This window comes from Haliaeetus leucocephalus, unplaced genomic scaffold, assembly GCF_000737465.1.
Source record: "Haliaeetus leucocephalus isolate CR32 unplaced genomic scaffold, Haliaeetus_leucocephalus-4.0 Scaffold141, whole genome shotgun sequence".
Taxonomy (NCBI): Eukaryota; Metazoa; Chordata; class Aves; order Accipitriformes; family Accipitridae; genus Haliaeetus; species Haliaeetus leucocephalus.
Window position 1 is genome coordinate 40,063 of NW_010972577.1, and position 13,689 is coordinate 53,751.

The 13,689-nt window shown below is 36.6% G+C and overlaps 1 protein-coding gene across 1 annotated transcript in view; it reads right to left on the reverse strand.

The window, feature by feature from the left end:
• LOC104827832 (CUB and sushi domain-containing protein 1) overlaps nt 1-13,689 on the reverse strand; it is a gene marked incomplete at its 3' end in the record, with an annotated part of 962,107 nt that overhangs the window by 40,056 nt on the left and 908,362 nt on the right. The window contains exon 51 of the mRNA XM_010561097.1: nt 10,567-10,752. Coding sequence (XP_010559399.1) covers nt 10,567-10,752 — 186 coding nt within the window. The remainder of the gene's footprint in view (nt 1-10,566; nt 10,753-13,689) is intronic.

A 13,689-nucleotide genomic window follows, 5' to 3' on the forward strand; every position in this document is an offset into this window, starting at 1 on the left:
AACTTTTCCAAATATTTCGTATACTTAGGAATCATTACCTCTGATCTTTTGTGCAATATACTTAAGTCACCACACTGTTCAGTGTAAGACAAAAGCATTAGGAGGAAACGTGTAAAAACCCCAAACTATACTGAAGAAATAAAAAGAAAAGTCTGATTCTCATTTATGCTATAATAAATTTACACCATTCTACTAGGGAAAGGACTAATAAAGCTGACAAAAAATACTTACATATTCTGTAGACTTTACACTGTCTCAGAGGTATAAAGTGATTTTATCATGAGTATGAATGTGTGATGAAAAGGCCTAGTTCAGGCAATCAATGTGTGGTGGGGTGACCCTGGCTGGACGCCAGGTGCCCACCAAAGCCGTTCTATCACTCCCCCTCCTCAGCTGGACAGGGGAGAGAAAATATAACAAAGGGCTTGTGGGTCAAGATAAGGACAGGAGAGATCACTCAACCAATTACCGTCACGGGCAAAACAGACTCAGCTTGGGGAAAATTAACTCAATTTATTACAAATCAACCAGAGTAGGGTAATGAGAAATAAAACCAAATCTCAGAACACCTTCTCTCCACCCCTCCCTTCTTCCCGGGCACAATTCACTCCCGGATTCTCTGCCACCCACCCCCCCACCCCCCCAGTGGCGCCGGGGGACAGGGAATGGGGTTTACGGTCAGTTCATCACACGTTATTTCTGCCACTTCATCCTCCTCAGGGGCAGGACTCATCAAACTCTTCCCCTGCTCCAGCGTGGGGTCCCTCCCATGGGAGACAGTCCTCCATGAACTTCTCTAATGTGGGTCCTTCCCATGGGCTGCAGTTCTTCACAAACTGCTCCAGCATGCAGTTTGTGCAGCGTGAAGTCCTTCAGGAGCACACTGCTCCAACGTGGGTCCCCCATTTTCTGCCAGAAAACCTGCTCCGTGGGCTCCTCTCTCCACAGATCCGCAGGTCCTGCCAGGAGCCTGCTCCAGCGTGGGCTTCCCACGGGGTCACAGCCTCCTTTGGGAACCCACCTGCTCCGGCGTGGGGTCCTCCCCGGGCTGAAGGTGGATATCTGCTCCCCTGTGGACGTCCCTGGGCTGCAGGGGGACAGCCTGCCTCACCATGGTCTTCCCCACGGGCTGCAGGGGAATCTCTGCTCTGGTGCCTGGAGCATTTCCTCCTCCTCCTTCTGCACTGACCTGGGGGTCTGCGGGGTTGTTTCTCTTACATGTTCTCACTTCTCCCTCTGGCTGCAGTTTCTGCCTGTCCCAGCAACTTTTCCCTTCTTAAAAACGTTATCACAGAGGCGTTACCACTATCGCTGATGGGCTCAGCCTTGGCCAGCGGCGGGTCCGTCTTAGAGCCAGCTGGTATTGGCTCTGTTGGACACAGGGGAAGCTTCCAGCAGCTTCTTACAGAAGCCACCCCTGTAACTCCCCCACTACCAAAACCTTGCCACACAAAGCCAATACAAATGAAATACCGGGAAAGCGGCAGAAAAACAATTCCTGTAAAAACCTAAATTTCCACCACTTTCCAGAATACCTTTGACAATTCTAGAATTATTTATCTACCTTTTCCAATAGTTATCTTACCCATGGTAAATTCTAGCATCTAGGAAACACAGAGCTGGCACCACAGCATATCTGTGAAGATGTGTAAGAAGTTATGAAGGGGAAATCATCTGAAGAACTTCCAAATGACAGATTATAAGGTTACATTCAGTTGAAATTGTAGAATATTTTCTTAGGGTTTTTTTTTTTTTCAGTATATCTTGGAAGGATTGCCAGCGTACAATCACTTTGAAACTTAATCGGTCTTCACTTTGGTCTTTATAACAATATTCTGACTAGTGATGAACAATTTCCCAGGTTAAAGGAGGACTTCTTACTAATTTAATTTAATTTGATACTAATAATAAACTGTGTTTCATAGCTACTCAAAGATTATAAATTATTTACCAAGAAGCATTTTTTTCTTATTTGTTGTTAAATACATTAAGCATATTAAAGCACTTCATTTAACACCTTGGAGTGAAAATCATATAGGTCTGTCAGAAAAAAAAAAATATTCTAAACAGGTACTTAATACCCCTCAAATTTAACATTTTTATCACTTCTCCTTTCAAGCAATATTTTTATTGGTTCTTTCAAAAATGAAAGCAAGCTTCTTATTTAGTCTAATAGTAAAAATATTAGTCTTAACCATAGGGGATATCTAAAGACACTTGGAGATAAGAAGCTCAGCTATTTCAAAATATGTAAATAAGCCACATAGATGTTTCCTCTCCGTACTGAGGTATGTAATTTATTCTTTCTTTAGCTATAAATACACTTAGAATCTTGTTGCAAGCACACTTTACAAACAGCTATCAGATTCTGATACGTGATTTTACAGTTTCTAATTGAGAATGTTACTGAGCACAGAATATACTTATAGACTGTGTTGATGTACTCAGCTAAAACTTTTGCTTGAAAAATTTTAACCTTACAGGGACTGATTTTGATTTATTTTATTTCCCATCATTCAAGGAACAAAAAACCACTATTAGCAGATGCTGGATTTTGTGCACATGGTTTATGAATGAGTGCATCAATTTGCCTCTCACAGTCTCTCTCTTGCAAATTATGGGCTGGGCACTATTTAAATTGTCATTTACACAGATGAAACTCCGTAACGGACAATCTCAACTTCTTGCAGATGTGAAGATGTTATCTCTTTTCTCCAGGTATTTTTAATACAGAATGATATGAATAATATTGCTTTACATAAAGTATAGGTCAGAAAACATAATTATTGTTTGAAATTATGATTAAGATTACCCATTTTAATGACATGATGATCACCATATACTGATAATTCTGAACAGACTCAAAAGCAGGGAATTCATAATGACATATACCTACCATAAAAAAAAGACAAAAAAATTGAGTTGTTCTATAAGCCCAGGTATATTTGCTACTCAAGACACAAGCAAAATGTTCACTAAGCAAAATGTTCACTATATGAACAGTGGCAATGACAAAAAAAAATAACAAGATCTTTTCAACTGCAACTAAAATCTAACAAGAATTTGTGCAGTAATGTGCTTAGCTTTTAGTTTTAACTGTTCATAATGATTAACTCTTTTTAATTTCATTATTCTTTTTACTTGCTCTTCTGGTCAACAAACACATTGCACTATCAATATTTTCCTAGAATCTGAATACCAGAAGACTGACTTTTCCATTTTACTGAGTTGTTCTTCTGTTTACAAGCCTTTGCTTTTCTTATTGTTAAGTAAGCAAAAAAAAAGTACATCTCATGCTATTCCAGGAATATCTTGAATACTGTGACTCTGAATGTAATTATTGTTTCAAGGGGGAAAAAAAAAAGACAACTACAATGTATATGATGGAAAAATATCTCAATAACAGGAATTTTCTATTATTATTTGCAAGTGTAATAGCATCTGATACTTGGCTGCCATTCTTTAGCAGGTAGTTAGCAATCACAAAGAAAGGGAAAGGGCATTTTTGTCTTACCGTATTGTGAACTTATAATGCAGTAATAATAACTATATTGTTCAAATATACCCTTTTGACTAAATCCACTAGTAGCTTAAAAAAAGCGAGATTAAGGTCAAGTTGTGTATAATGCTTGAGAGACTAGTGTGGTTTAAATTAATAAGTATTAGTAAAATAAGAAGACAGTAGGAAACCAAATAATCCCACACACCACAGAATCTAAGAACAAAGACCTGAGAACAAAATAGGATCACTTGAGCAAGTTGATAGTTTCAGTATGCTAGTAGAAAAAAAAAGCACAGAGAAAAAAAATTAAGCGCTTTTTGTAGTTCAATATTTCCACAGGATAGGCTTCGAAACCTCAAAATAGATAAACAAAAGGATCACATGGTATTCAGTATCAGTCTGTCAGTCCAGTCAGCAAGTCAATCTGTTATCAGTCTAATGTATCTGGAATAACCTAAAATGCCTAAACTAATCAACTGTTTTACTACAGTTCACTAAGTACTAACCCTTAATAAGTACTCCATGTTACATACCAAACCTTGAAAAAATACTCCAAAAATTACTTACTGACCTCAGGATTTAGTAGGGAAAATGTTAGGAGAAATATTGCATATGGTGCTCTGAATGTCCTAGCTAATAAACCCCCCAGCAATTGCACAATATCTATTATGAGCTGGTGGTGAATCTTTGCCTGTTTATATTAACAAATTCCTTTTTGCATTTATAATACAACTGATGCTTTATTCCAGAACTACTTGTGATTCATAGTTCTATAACTAGACATTGTACAAACATACTGAAAATTATAAAAAGGCTTCTAAAATTTCTGATTATTTTCCAATTAATTTCTAGATAAAAGTCAGTGTCTGAACCATCACTGTTACAGCTCAGCACACCATAGCTTCCAAAAATATCTACAGTGAAATCTGAAAAATGCAGATTATGCAAAGGTAACATTAGCTGTTCTTTAAAATATTTGATATTAGAGAAATTAGCATAAACCAATGAAGGACAAGATTTAAATCTTTCAATGAGTATATTAAAGGAGTAATGGAAAATAGCAATAAAGTTATGCAGTTACAGGGACCATCCCAGGTAATCAAAATGTTAGAAAAATTAATTAACTACAAACTCAATTTCCTAGGTTATGCATCCACTTAATTCTATGAAAAGGAGAGCAAGTAAGAACAGAGGCTAACAAGTTAACCTATTTCAGCAGTATTTTTCTTAATAAACATATACTGGTTCAGATGTCAGCACCAACACATATGGAATATAACCTATATGGGTACATCTTATATGTACTTATACAGATATATAATATAATATTGTATATATTCATACTCTTGGTTTACAAATTATGGTACTTAGCTTTAGAGACCTGTTAGAGTACCTTGGCAAAATCAGAAAAAAAATATGACAAGGTGATCTTGCAATAAGTGAACAAATTCAGTTTTCCCGTCTTGTGAAGAGAAACATGCAAGTAAATCGTAACATTTGCTGACATCATTTTTTCACCCTCTGGCACAATATTTTAAATCAGTTCCCTAGATCTGGTCAAAAAGCACAGAAAGTGCACAGAACTGAAAGTTCTGCTTTGCACTAACCAGGTCCTACTTTAATGGTCTTTTCTGCATATTTCTTAAAGCAGCTTTAGGTCTGCAGATTTCCTATGGAACAAAAAAGGTTATACTTCCATTAATTTCAAGCGGTTAGGTGTCTGTACGTCTTTTTACTACGTCTAGCAAAACTCTAAAACTGCACATTAATCATAATTATAATATTCTTAAGAATTTGCATTACACATTTTCTAACATGCAAAAATGCCTGTATTAAAAAAAAATGTTTCCTGCTGGCCCAGGGAACATTTCTTTTTGTGTTGCTTTGTCATGAAAAAAGTAATGCTTGACTTGTAAAAGAATTGTGCTAACATTGACCCTAGTTCTCTAAAAGTATCATACATACTTAAAACTCTCCTTAGTGCAAACACTGGGATGGTACCACATCTCAAATTAGCAGAAGTTTCTAGTACTGGAATGCACTGTTTGTCAAAGCAAACTCAATACCGAGTTTTCTTTTCACGGAACATGAATTTTGGAACAAGGAAATACAAACTCTCTAATAGCACTGAAGTATACATACTAAACAGAGAAAGAAGTTATCTTTTTTTTTCAGGACAGGCTTAGTATGACCTCCTTCATTGATTTAGACCTCATACCAATTTTTTCAGTAGCTTCTCCTTATCACGTCATGCATTTTCTACTCCTGACACAGTGAGGCACAGCTCATTCTTTCTAGTTCTTTCAATTCTTAAGAATGGTCTAAACCAACTGTTTCTCTATATTATTCAGAGAAAAAGTAAACAACAACACATTCAAGCTATGAACAAACTTTAATGGTGTCAACTAAGAAGTTCAATTGCTGTGGAGGGAGAACCCAATATTGAGACCAATATTCCTATTTCATTAAGAAAGTCAGTGTCAAGTGTCCACAAAATCAAAAACCCTAAGAAAATATATTAGCTCCCCAAAAGATAACTATTCTTATCTGTCATCTTTAGCATATGAAATGTAAAGAGATAGTCCAAGCCACAAGGATGTCCAGGAAAGAATGTGTACTACTTCTGTTCTCATTTCTATCAGTTCTGAAATTTTGTATCCAAACCCCCAAAATCCTGTACAAGATGAAAAAGGAAAATCACATCTAGAACACTGAAAAATCTAGTTTTCTAAATCAGAGGAATTTCACAGGAGGAGAAAGACACACAGGAAAACAAACACATGGTGAAATGTATTTGAAAATATAAATAAAAAATATAAAACCAAACAAGTGTCTTAGATAAATAGATTGACCCTCACCAACACATTTAGATGACTTTGTTTCTTTACAAAATAGTTACAGATACTATTCCAAGCATGAATCTCTCTATTCAGTAAATATCTTAAATATCCAAGTGTGGCTCTGGATTGAATTTAGGGAGAAACACATCTAATTTTGCATTGACGCTAAGTCCTTTTCTGTTTCCATCTTTAAGTCTCTGCTTTGGAAGACTTGATTTCTCTGTACTTGATGATATATATTCTGAAGAAAGTAAGGCAGTAAATAATAAGAAGAATAATTTTCACTAATTAGTCATAAACAAAATGTAATAATCATGCTATAATGATGTAATTCTATATAATAATAGCAAAAGATTTCATCATCCAAAGGAGAAGAAGGATATTTCATTTGTGTTCTTCTCCCTTTTTAACTTGTCACAGCAAGAATCAGCATCTGTATTTCCACAGTATCAGACAAAATTCAAATCATATCTGATGAAATGGAATAAACAAAAAATTCCCAAAAGATTGTTCTCTTTCTTTTTTTTTAATCTTAGAAAGATGGAAACTTATGACTTCAGAAGAGTACTTTACAGGTGTGTAAAACTGCTGGTAATAGGTAAAACAGTGTTTCTCAGCTAACTATAGCTATAACTTAAAACCTTAAATTTGTAATCATGTCTGTACTTATTTTCCTTTCTTTTTAAGCATTATCCAAATGATATTAGTTGGTGTAAAAAGTGTTAAGAGGCAGTTTATGTGGCATACAGTAAGGGAAGAATCATACAAGCACCAGTACTCATCTGTAGTTGGAGACCAAAGTTGTTTTATTCAGATTTCTTGGATATATCTACACCTTTTGGATGGTATGTTTTTTGGAACTGTATATGACACTCACTCCTCTGGCCAACAGTAATGTACTAATTTACAGGTTTCAGTAGAAAGTTTTTGCATACTTTATACAGTGTTCTGTATTGATATGTAAAGTTACTACTACATGGTCACTCTCTAAAGAGAGTATTGGCCTGGTTTAAAGTATTGCCTGATAAAGGCTTTCAAATAGTAATACAGATAGGCATCTCTAGTTCCCTCCATCGTGTACTAGAGATCTGTGTAGAATAACTGAAGCAAGTTCCTTGCCATTCAGTTAAGCTTTCTTAATAGATATCTGTTGATTGATATTTCATGTAATTAAATTCAATAGCCTAACGTCTATGATCCATCTGTGTCTTGCTGTATGACCAGCATGAATCATATTTCTCATGATTTAAATCTGATGTAAATACTTTTAATGAAAAGAAAGGAGTTTCAAACATCTGCCTCGGGCATTATATTACCAGAGATACTTTGCAAAACAAACTGCACTGATTTCAACCTTCATTTTAATAGACCTGGGGATAAAATGAACTCATTTATTTACCATTTACCTTTCTGTGCTGTCTTCGCTGCTCATCAAGTCTGAGATGTTTCTATGTCTGGGGACTAAATACATTTATCCTTACAGCAGCAATACTACAAAAACAGGTTGTTATGCAGATTGTCTAAGCTTTTCTGCACATTGCAAGTACGAAACCTTGGGTAAAACATGCCTGCTTCTGAATAGCAATCCATTTTGAAAATATTGACTTTAATATTCACATGTAGATCACTAGCATTTTAATTTAGCACTTCTGGTTTTAGAAGTAATGGGATTCTTTTTCAAACTGAATACATTTTTAGAAAAGGAAAAAAGAAAAGACTGTTATATATAATTTGTTAGGCTATTATAAATATTAAACAAAATTTTTAATGTTGAAACTTGTGCTAAATGTTAATAATTAAGCTTTGTTTTACAGGGTAGTCATTGTCTGGTTCAGTCTGATCATTTCAATAATACAAGCTTGTTTTGTTGGTTTTTTTTTACTTTTGTACTGCGGATATAGTGTTATTAATTCAGTATTTTTAATCCCCAGTTAGTTTAACTGGCCTCTTCCCTCCAAAAAAAATCTGTTTATATTTCTGCTGATTAATCATTCAAATTACGTTCTTTGTACCTTGTCAACTTTTTCTGAGAGAATGAAGTGCAGTTCAGTACACTGGAGCACCACTGTCCCTCCAGACATGGCTCTGAATTCAGAGCACGTCTGTGTGATCACAGCTGGTTTGGAATAACCCTCCTTATGTACTCTGTGGAACTGCTGTATTCAGTTTTACACATTGTCCTTCAAGAAAGGTGTAGATCAATTGGAGAATGTCCAGAGGACAATAATGAGAATCGCCGGCCCAAAAAGAATGAAGGAGTGAGAATGAATCACAGCAAGACAGTTATCTCTGCGGACGGGGTGACTAGGTGTACGGGGTGCAGGAGTCAAGGTGCTGGGGAGGGCGGGGAGGTGCTGCAGGGGTGACCTCTGTGAGGACAGCCTTGGGCTGCTGGACACAGCCGCTTCCAAAGGACCCACCACAGGACACAGCTGAGCCCATCAGCCAAGATGTGGCACCTCTAGGAAAGTGTATTTAGGAAAGGGTAAACCCCTGCACAGGCTGAGGAGGAGGGTACAAAAAGAGTGAGACGCAGCAGAGGGAACACCAAGGTCACAAAAGAAGGAGGAGGAGGAGGAGGAGGAGAAGGAGGAGGAGGAGGTGCTCCAGGCACTAGAGCTGGTATTCTGCTGCAACCCATGGAGAGGACCATGCCAGAGCAGGTATCTACACTGCAGCCCACACTGGAGCAGGGGGATATTTTCTGAATGAACTGCAGCCAATGGAGGACCCACGCTAGAGCAAGTTTATCCTGAAGGACAACAGCCTGCGGAGAAGACCCAAGCAGGAGCAGAGGAAAAGTGCGAGGAGGAAGGAGCAGGAGAGAGGAGCTTTTTATAAACCGATCACAACTCCCACTCCTCCTCCCCCAGCACTGCTTGGGGTGGGGAGAAGAGTCAAGAGCAAGGGAGTGAAGCTGACCCTGGGAACAGAGGGAGGAAAGTACTGGTTTAATATTTTTTTTTCTCCTGACACATATTTGACCTTATTTTAATTGCCAATACATTAAACTAATTTTCCCCAAGTCCTGTGACAGTACTCTCTGTCCTTATCTTGAGACACAAGATTTTTCATCCTATTTTTCCCCCTGTCTGGTTGAAAAGGGGGAGTGAGTGAGCAGCTGCGTGAGGGTGTGGCTGCTGGCCAAGGTCAACCCACCACACTTTTTGACAAAACCCACAGTTTTCAAACACAATAAAAAGAATGAAAGAAGAAAAAAATAACTTCTGTTTGACCACTGTGGATACAAAAAGAAATAATGCCTTTACACTACAGAAAAACAGGTTATATTCAGGAAACACTTTGCAAGGCAAAAAAAAAAAGTCAATTACTGAAATAGTGTAATCGGGAAGGTCAAGATTAGGTTAAATGAGCATCTGTCAGGGATGCTTAAAAGATCTCTTGAAGTAACTTTCAGCAATATTTTCTAACATTTGTTTGCTGTCAACTAATTCAAATGAAAACCATTTCACAATCGTGTATAATTTTGCAATTTTTATATTCATACCATTTTACTCTTTCTTTAAAAATAAGTTGAATTTTACGTGTTTGAAAAACTTAGAACATGGTTTTCAAATTCAGAATCTGGAAAGCACATACATATACTGTTGATTAGTTCAAGATTCTAAACAAAATCTCAAAAATTTTACATATAGTATTATAGCAATTAACAATTTTAAGATTATGTCCTAATCAGTATTTCAGGTCACATACTTGAAGTCATACTCAGTTAATTATTGCTTTTATCCAGTATAAAGACAAGGTAGCCCAATGCAAATGAGAGGCCCTATCACATGGTAGAGGAGTCTGCATTACACTGGCTACTTCTGACAGGCAGCAAAATTGAAGACTAAAGGACTCTTACCCAGCTTAATTATCTACACTAGCAGTATTTTAAGAAATAGTTTTTGCTTTTAGTACTTTAGAAAGTATATTAAACTTTTACTGTGAAAATGGAGAAGCGCACATTATTCATAATAAGAAAATATACATGAAACTGAATTATCTAATAAGTTGAATTCAGATTTTTGAAGAAGACAAACAAGGAGGTTTTTTTAATAAGCAAATTTACAGGCCTCTTCTACTATACTAAATGCTAAATTATTATACATTCCTGAATGGCCAGTTCAGGGCATATGTATACATAAAACCTAAATATCACCAGTGAAGATTTTCCTGAGAAAGTTCAAGGGAAATATGCTTGAGAAATACATGTCCACTTACATTTGCAAACAGGTGGCCTCCCTTTGTTGCTCCATAATCCATCTTCTTGACACACTGCTGTTGCTTGTTGACTGGATTCTAGCTTGAAGCCCTCATTACATTCATATATCAATCTACTGCCCAAAGTGAATTCATTACCTATAACTGAACCATTCCCAGGGGAGTCAGGAATACCACAAGACACAGCTGAAAAAAAAGGAAAGAAAAAAGATAAAGAATTGGCATTTTCTCATATATACTTTTTTAAATATTATCCCACCACTGAATTAAGAAACATAGGATTAGTAATTTTGACATATCCTATTCATAACAACTGAAATTAATTTTCCATCATATTTACAACATTCCGATAAATGTAACATTATTTAAAACACTGAGAAACTTTGAAGTACATCTAATATAGACTAACATTTTATAAATCATTATTTTGTTTAATCCAATCATTGTAGAGACAGAAATTTCGACATAGGCTAACGGCAATTGTTTCTCTTCTAGGGAAAAAAATCAAGAAAGTGTCCAAAGTGATTTGGTCCAAGAAGCAATGAACTGGAAAATTCTTAAATGCTTTCTAATAGTCTGCTTCCATTCTCTCAGGGTTTCTTTCATTCCTGCACTAATATAAACAAAACCTCCTATTTGTCTGTTCTATACATATAAAACAATGTTATTTAAGAAGTCAATTTAACAATTTTTATCTGATGAGAAAAGCACTTAAATATAAGATTAGACAGGGAAGAGTTCCACTGAAATTAAGGGCATTATTCAGATATCTAAACACTTATTTACATACTTGACTAATTCACTTCAGAATGCCAAACATTATGTGAATTCAGGCTCATTCATCTTCCATACCATGAAGGAAATTACTTACTGAATTATTTTCCCTTTTTTTTGTTCCTTCAGAATTTCTCTCCAGCTGAGCAGTTATTCTTTCAAGTTCAAAAAGTATAATTTGCTGAAGTTTGAGTAGCATCTAGTTTTCTGGCTTATTTATTAATTTATTTAACCAGAGCTCAATATAGTTCATGTAACAGTATTTCATAATATACAATTTTAGGGCAAAGTATAATTACAAAAATATCTGTTTCAGTCACTTTTAGGAAAGGTCTCCAAGGCAGGATTGCCTTTTGCATCTGACTTCTCAGCTCTCTTTATTTTGATAATGAAAAGAAGAAAGGTAACTCTTCAGTATCCTTTTTTTTAAATTCCTTTTAATACTATGCTTTCTTTTAAAATAGTTACGCGCAGAGATTTACTCTAGGTGCTTGAATATGTCAGTAATGCTGGTAAAGATTTTATATTTGCCCCATGGCACTTCTGAAGGGAAAGTCATAGTATTGTTTTCTCTGAAAGGATATTATTTTCTGTAAAATGGTAACTTGGAGAAGAGAACCCATCACATTATTACAATGAGTCTATTTAAAGAGATCATATAAAACAATGTGTGTGTGTACAGAATCACTAGCTGCTTTGAGTTTGGCATCAAGTATATTGCTCTTCAGTAAATACACTGAATAAAACACAGCTTTGAAGTTTTCATTTTGAAGTATTTACTACTAAAAAGTGGAGTTTTACAAAGGAAAATGTCTTTTCCATATATACAGTCAATTGTAAGAAGCAATTCAACATTTCAGCAGTTAAAAAGTCCTGTGGGTATTTGTTCCTTTCCCCTTGACACTGTGAAGTTTTATTATTTTAATAAAGTCAATAAATTTCAAAAGAAGAAATGACAGCCTTTGTCTGAAATCTGTTAAACAGAGGTGGAAATAAGTATTTTTTTAAAAATCTAATTTTTATTGTAATTTACCCAATTCAATGTAATTGATTAATTTCACAACACATTGTCATGGTACCATAAACACAACTCAAATTTGTTTTCAGTATTCCCAAGTTGTCACATTTGATGCATTTGAATTAAATACAACACAGTGCTTCACACATGATTATAATGAGGAGAGGTAAGAATTATAAAATGATGAATGGTTAGTTCATTTCAGCTGTTTGCTTCCATCTGGAAGCTGTCAAATTGCTAATAGAAGTAGAACTGTAGGAATGTTCCAAAATAAGCTGCTTCCTCTGTAACACAACTTCTTGGCACATTTTGCACCCCGACCAGTGATCCTCTTGTCTTATCAAATTTCTCCCTCAGTGGGTAAGGGCTGAGCGTCCTGCCACTAGAAGGAGTAGTAGTGGGACAGAGAAGGGAGAGAGAGATGATAAGGAAAGGGTTCCGGAGACCCACGCTTTCTGCTTTTAACAGTGTTAGAGAAAGTGGAGAAGAAGAAGGATAAAAGCAAGTTCTGCTGCATCTGGGAGCAGGTCTTTGCATTAGGAATCATTCCCCACAAGGTGACCACAGCAGGAGTGATAGCTTTTCCAGGCTCTGGTGTACTCAAAATAAGCAGCAGAGCTGCATCTAGTTCAATGCTTTATCTATCTACTCCCCTAGTAACCAATGTAAACCTTTACCTACAACTAGAACCAACTTTGACCCTCTGTCACATTAAGCAGAATTTTACACTTGCAAAACATTTGTCTGCATGCTGAATAGACAGAAAGTTAAACTGTCACTCTGTTTTACTACATCATAAAAATGCCTATGCATTCTCCATTTCCAGTCATGCTTACTGTGAAATGTTTCAGTGTCTCCAGAGCCTTGGACCATGCCCCTCCCTGTCCTAACAAGCCTCAGTTCTCTTCTGCCTTGTGGCAATGTGTCTGAATGCATAAGCAATCCAGGAGGTTCCAGGAATGTGTTGATGAGAACTTCCTTCTCCAAGTGATAGAGGAGCCAATAAGGAGAGATGCTATGCTGGACCTTGTTCTCACCAACAAGGAGGGGCTGGTGGGGAATGTGAAGCTCAAGGGTAGCCTTGGCTGCAGTGACCATGAAATGGTGGAGTTCTTAGGGCAGCGAGGAGGGTGCAGAGCAAGCTCACTACCCTGGACTTCAGGAGAACAGACTTTGGCCTCTTCAGGGATCTGCTTGGTAGAGTACCATGGGATAAAGCCCTGGAGGGAAAACGGGCCCAAGAAAGCTAGTTAATATTCAAGGATCACCTCCTCCAAGCTCAGGAGCAATGCATCCCTACAAAGAGGAAGTCAGGCAAAAATGCCAGGAGG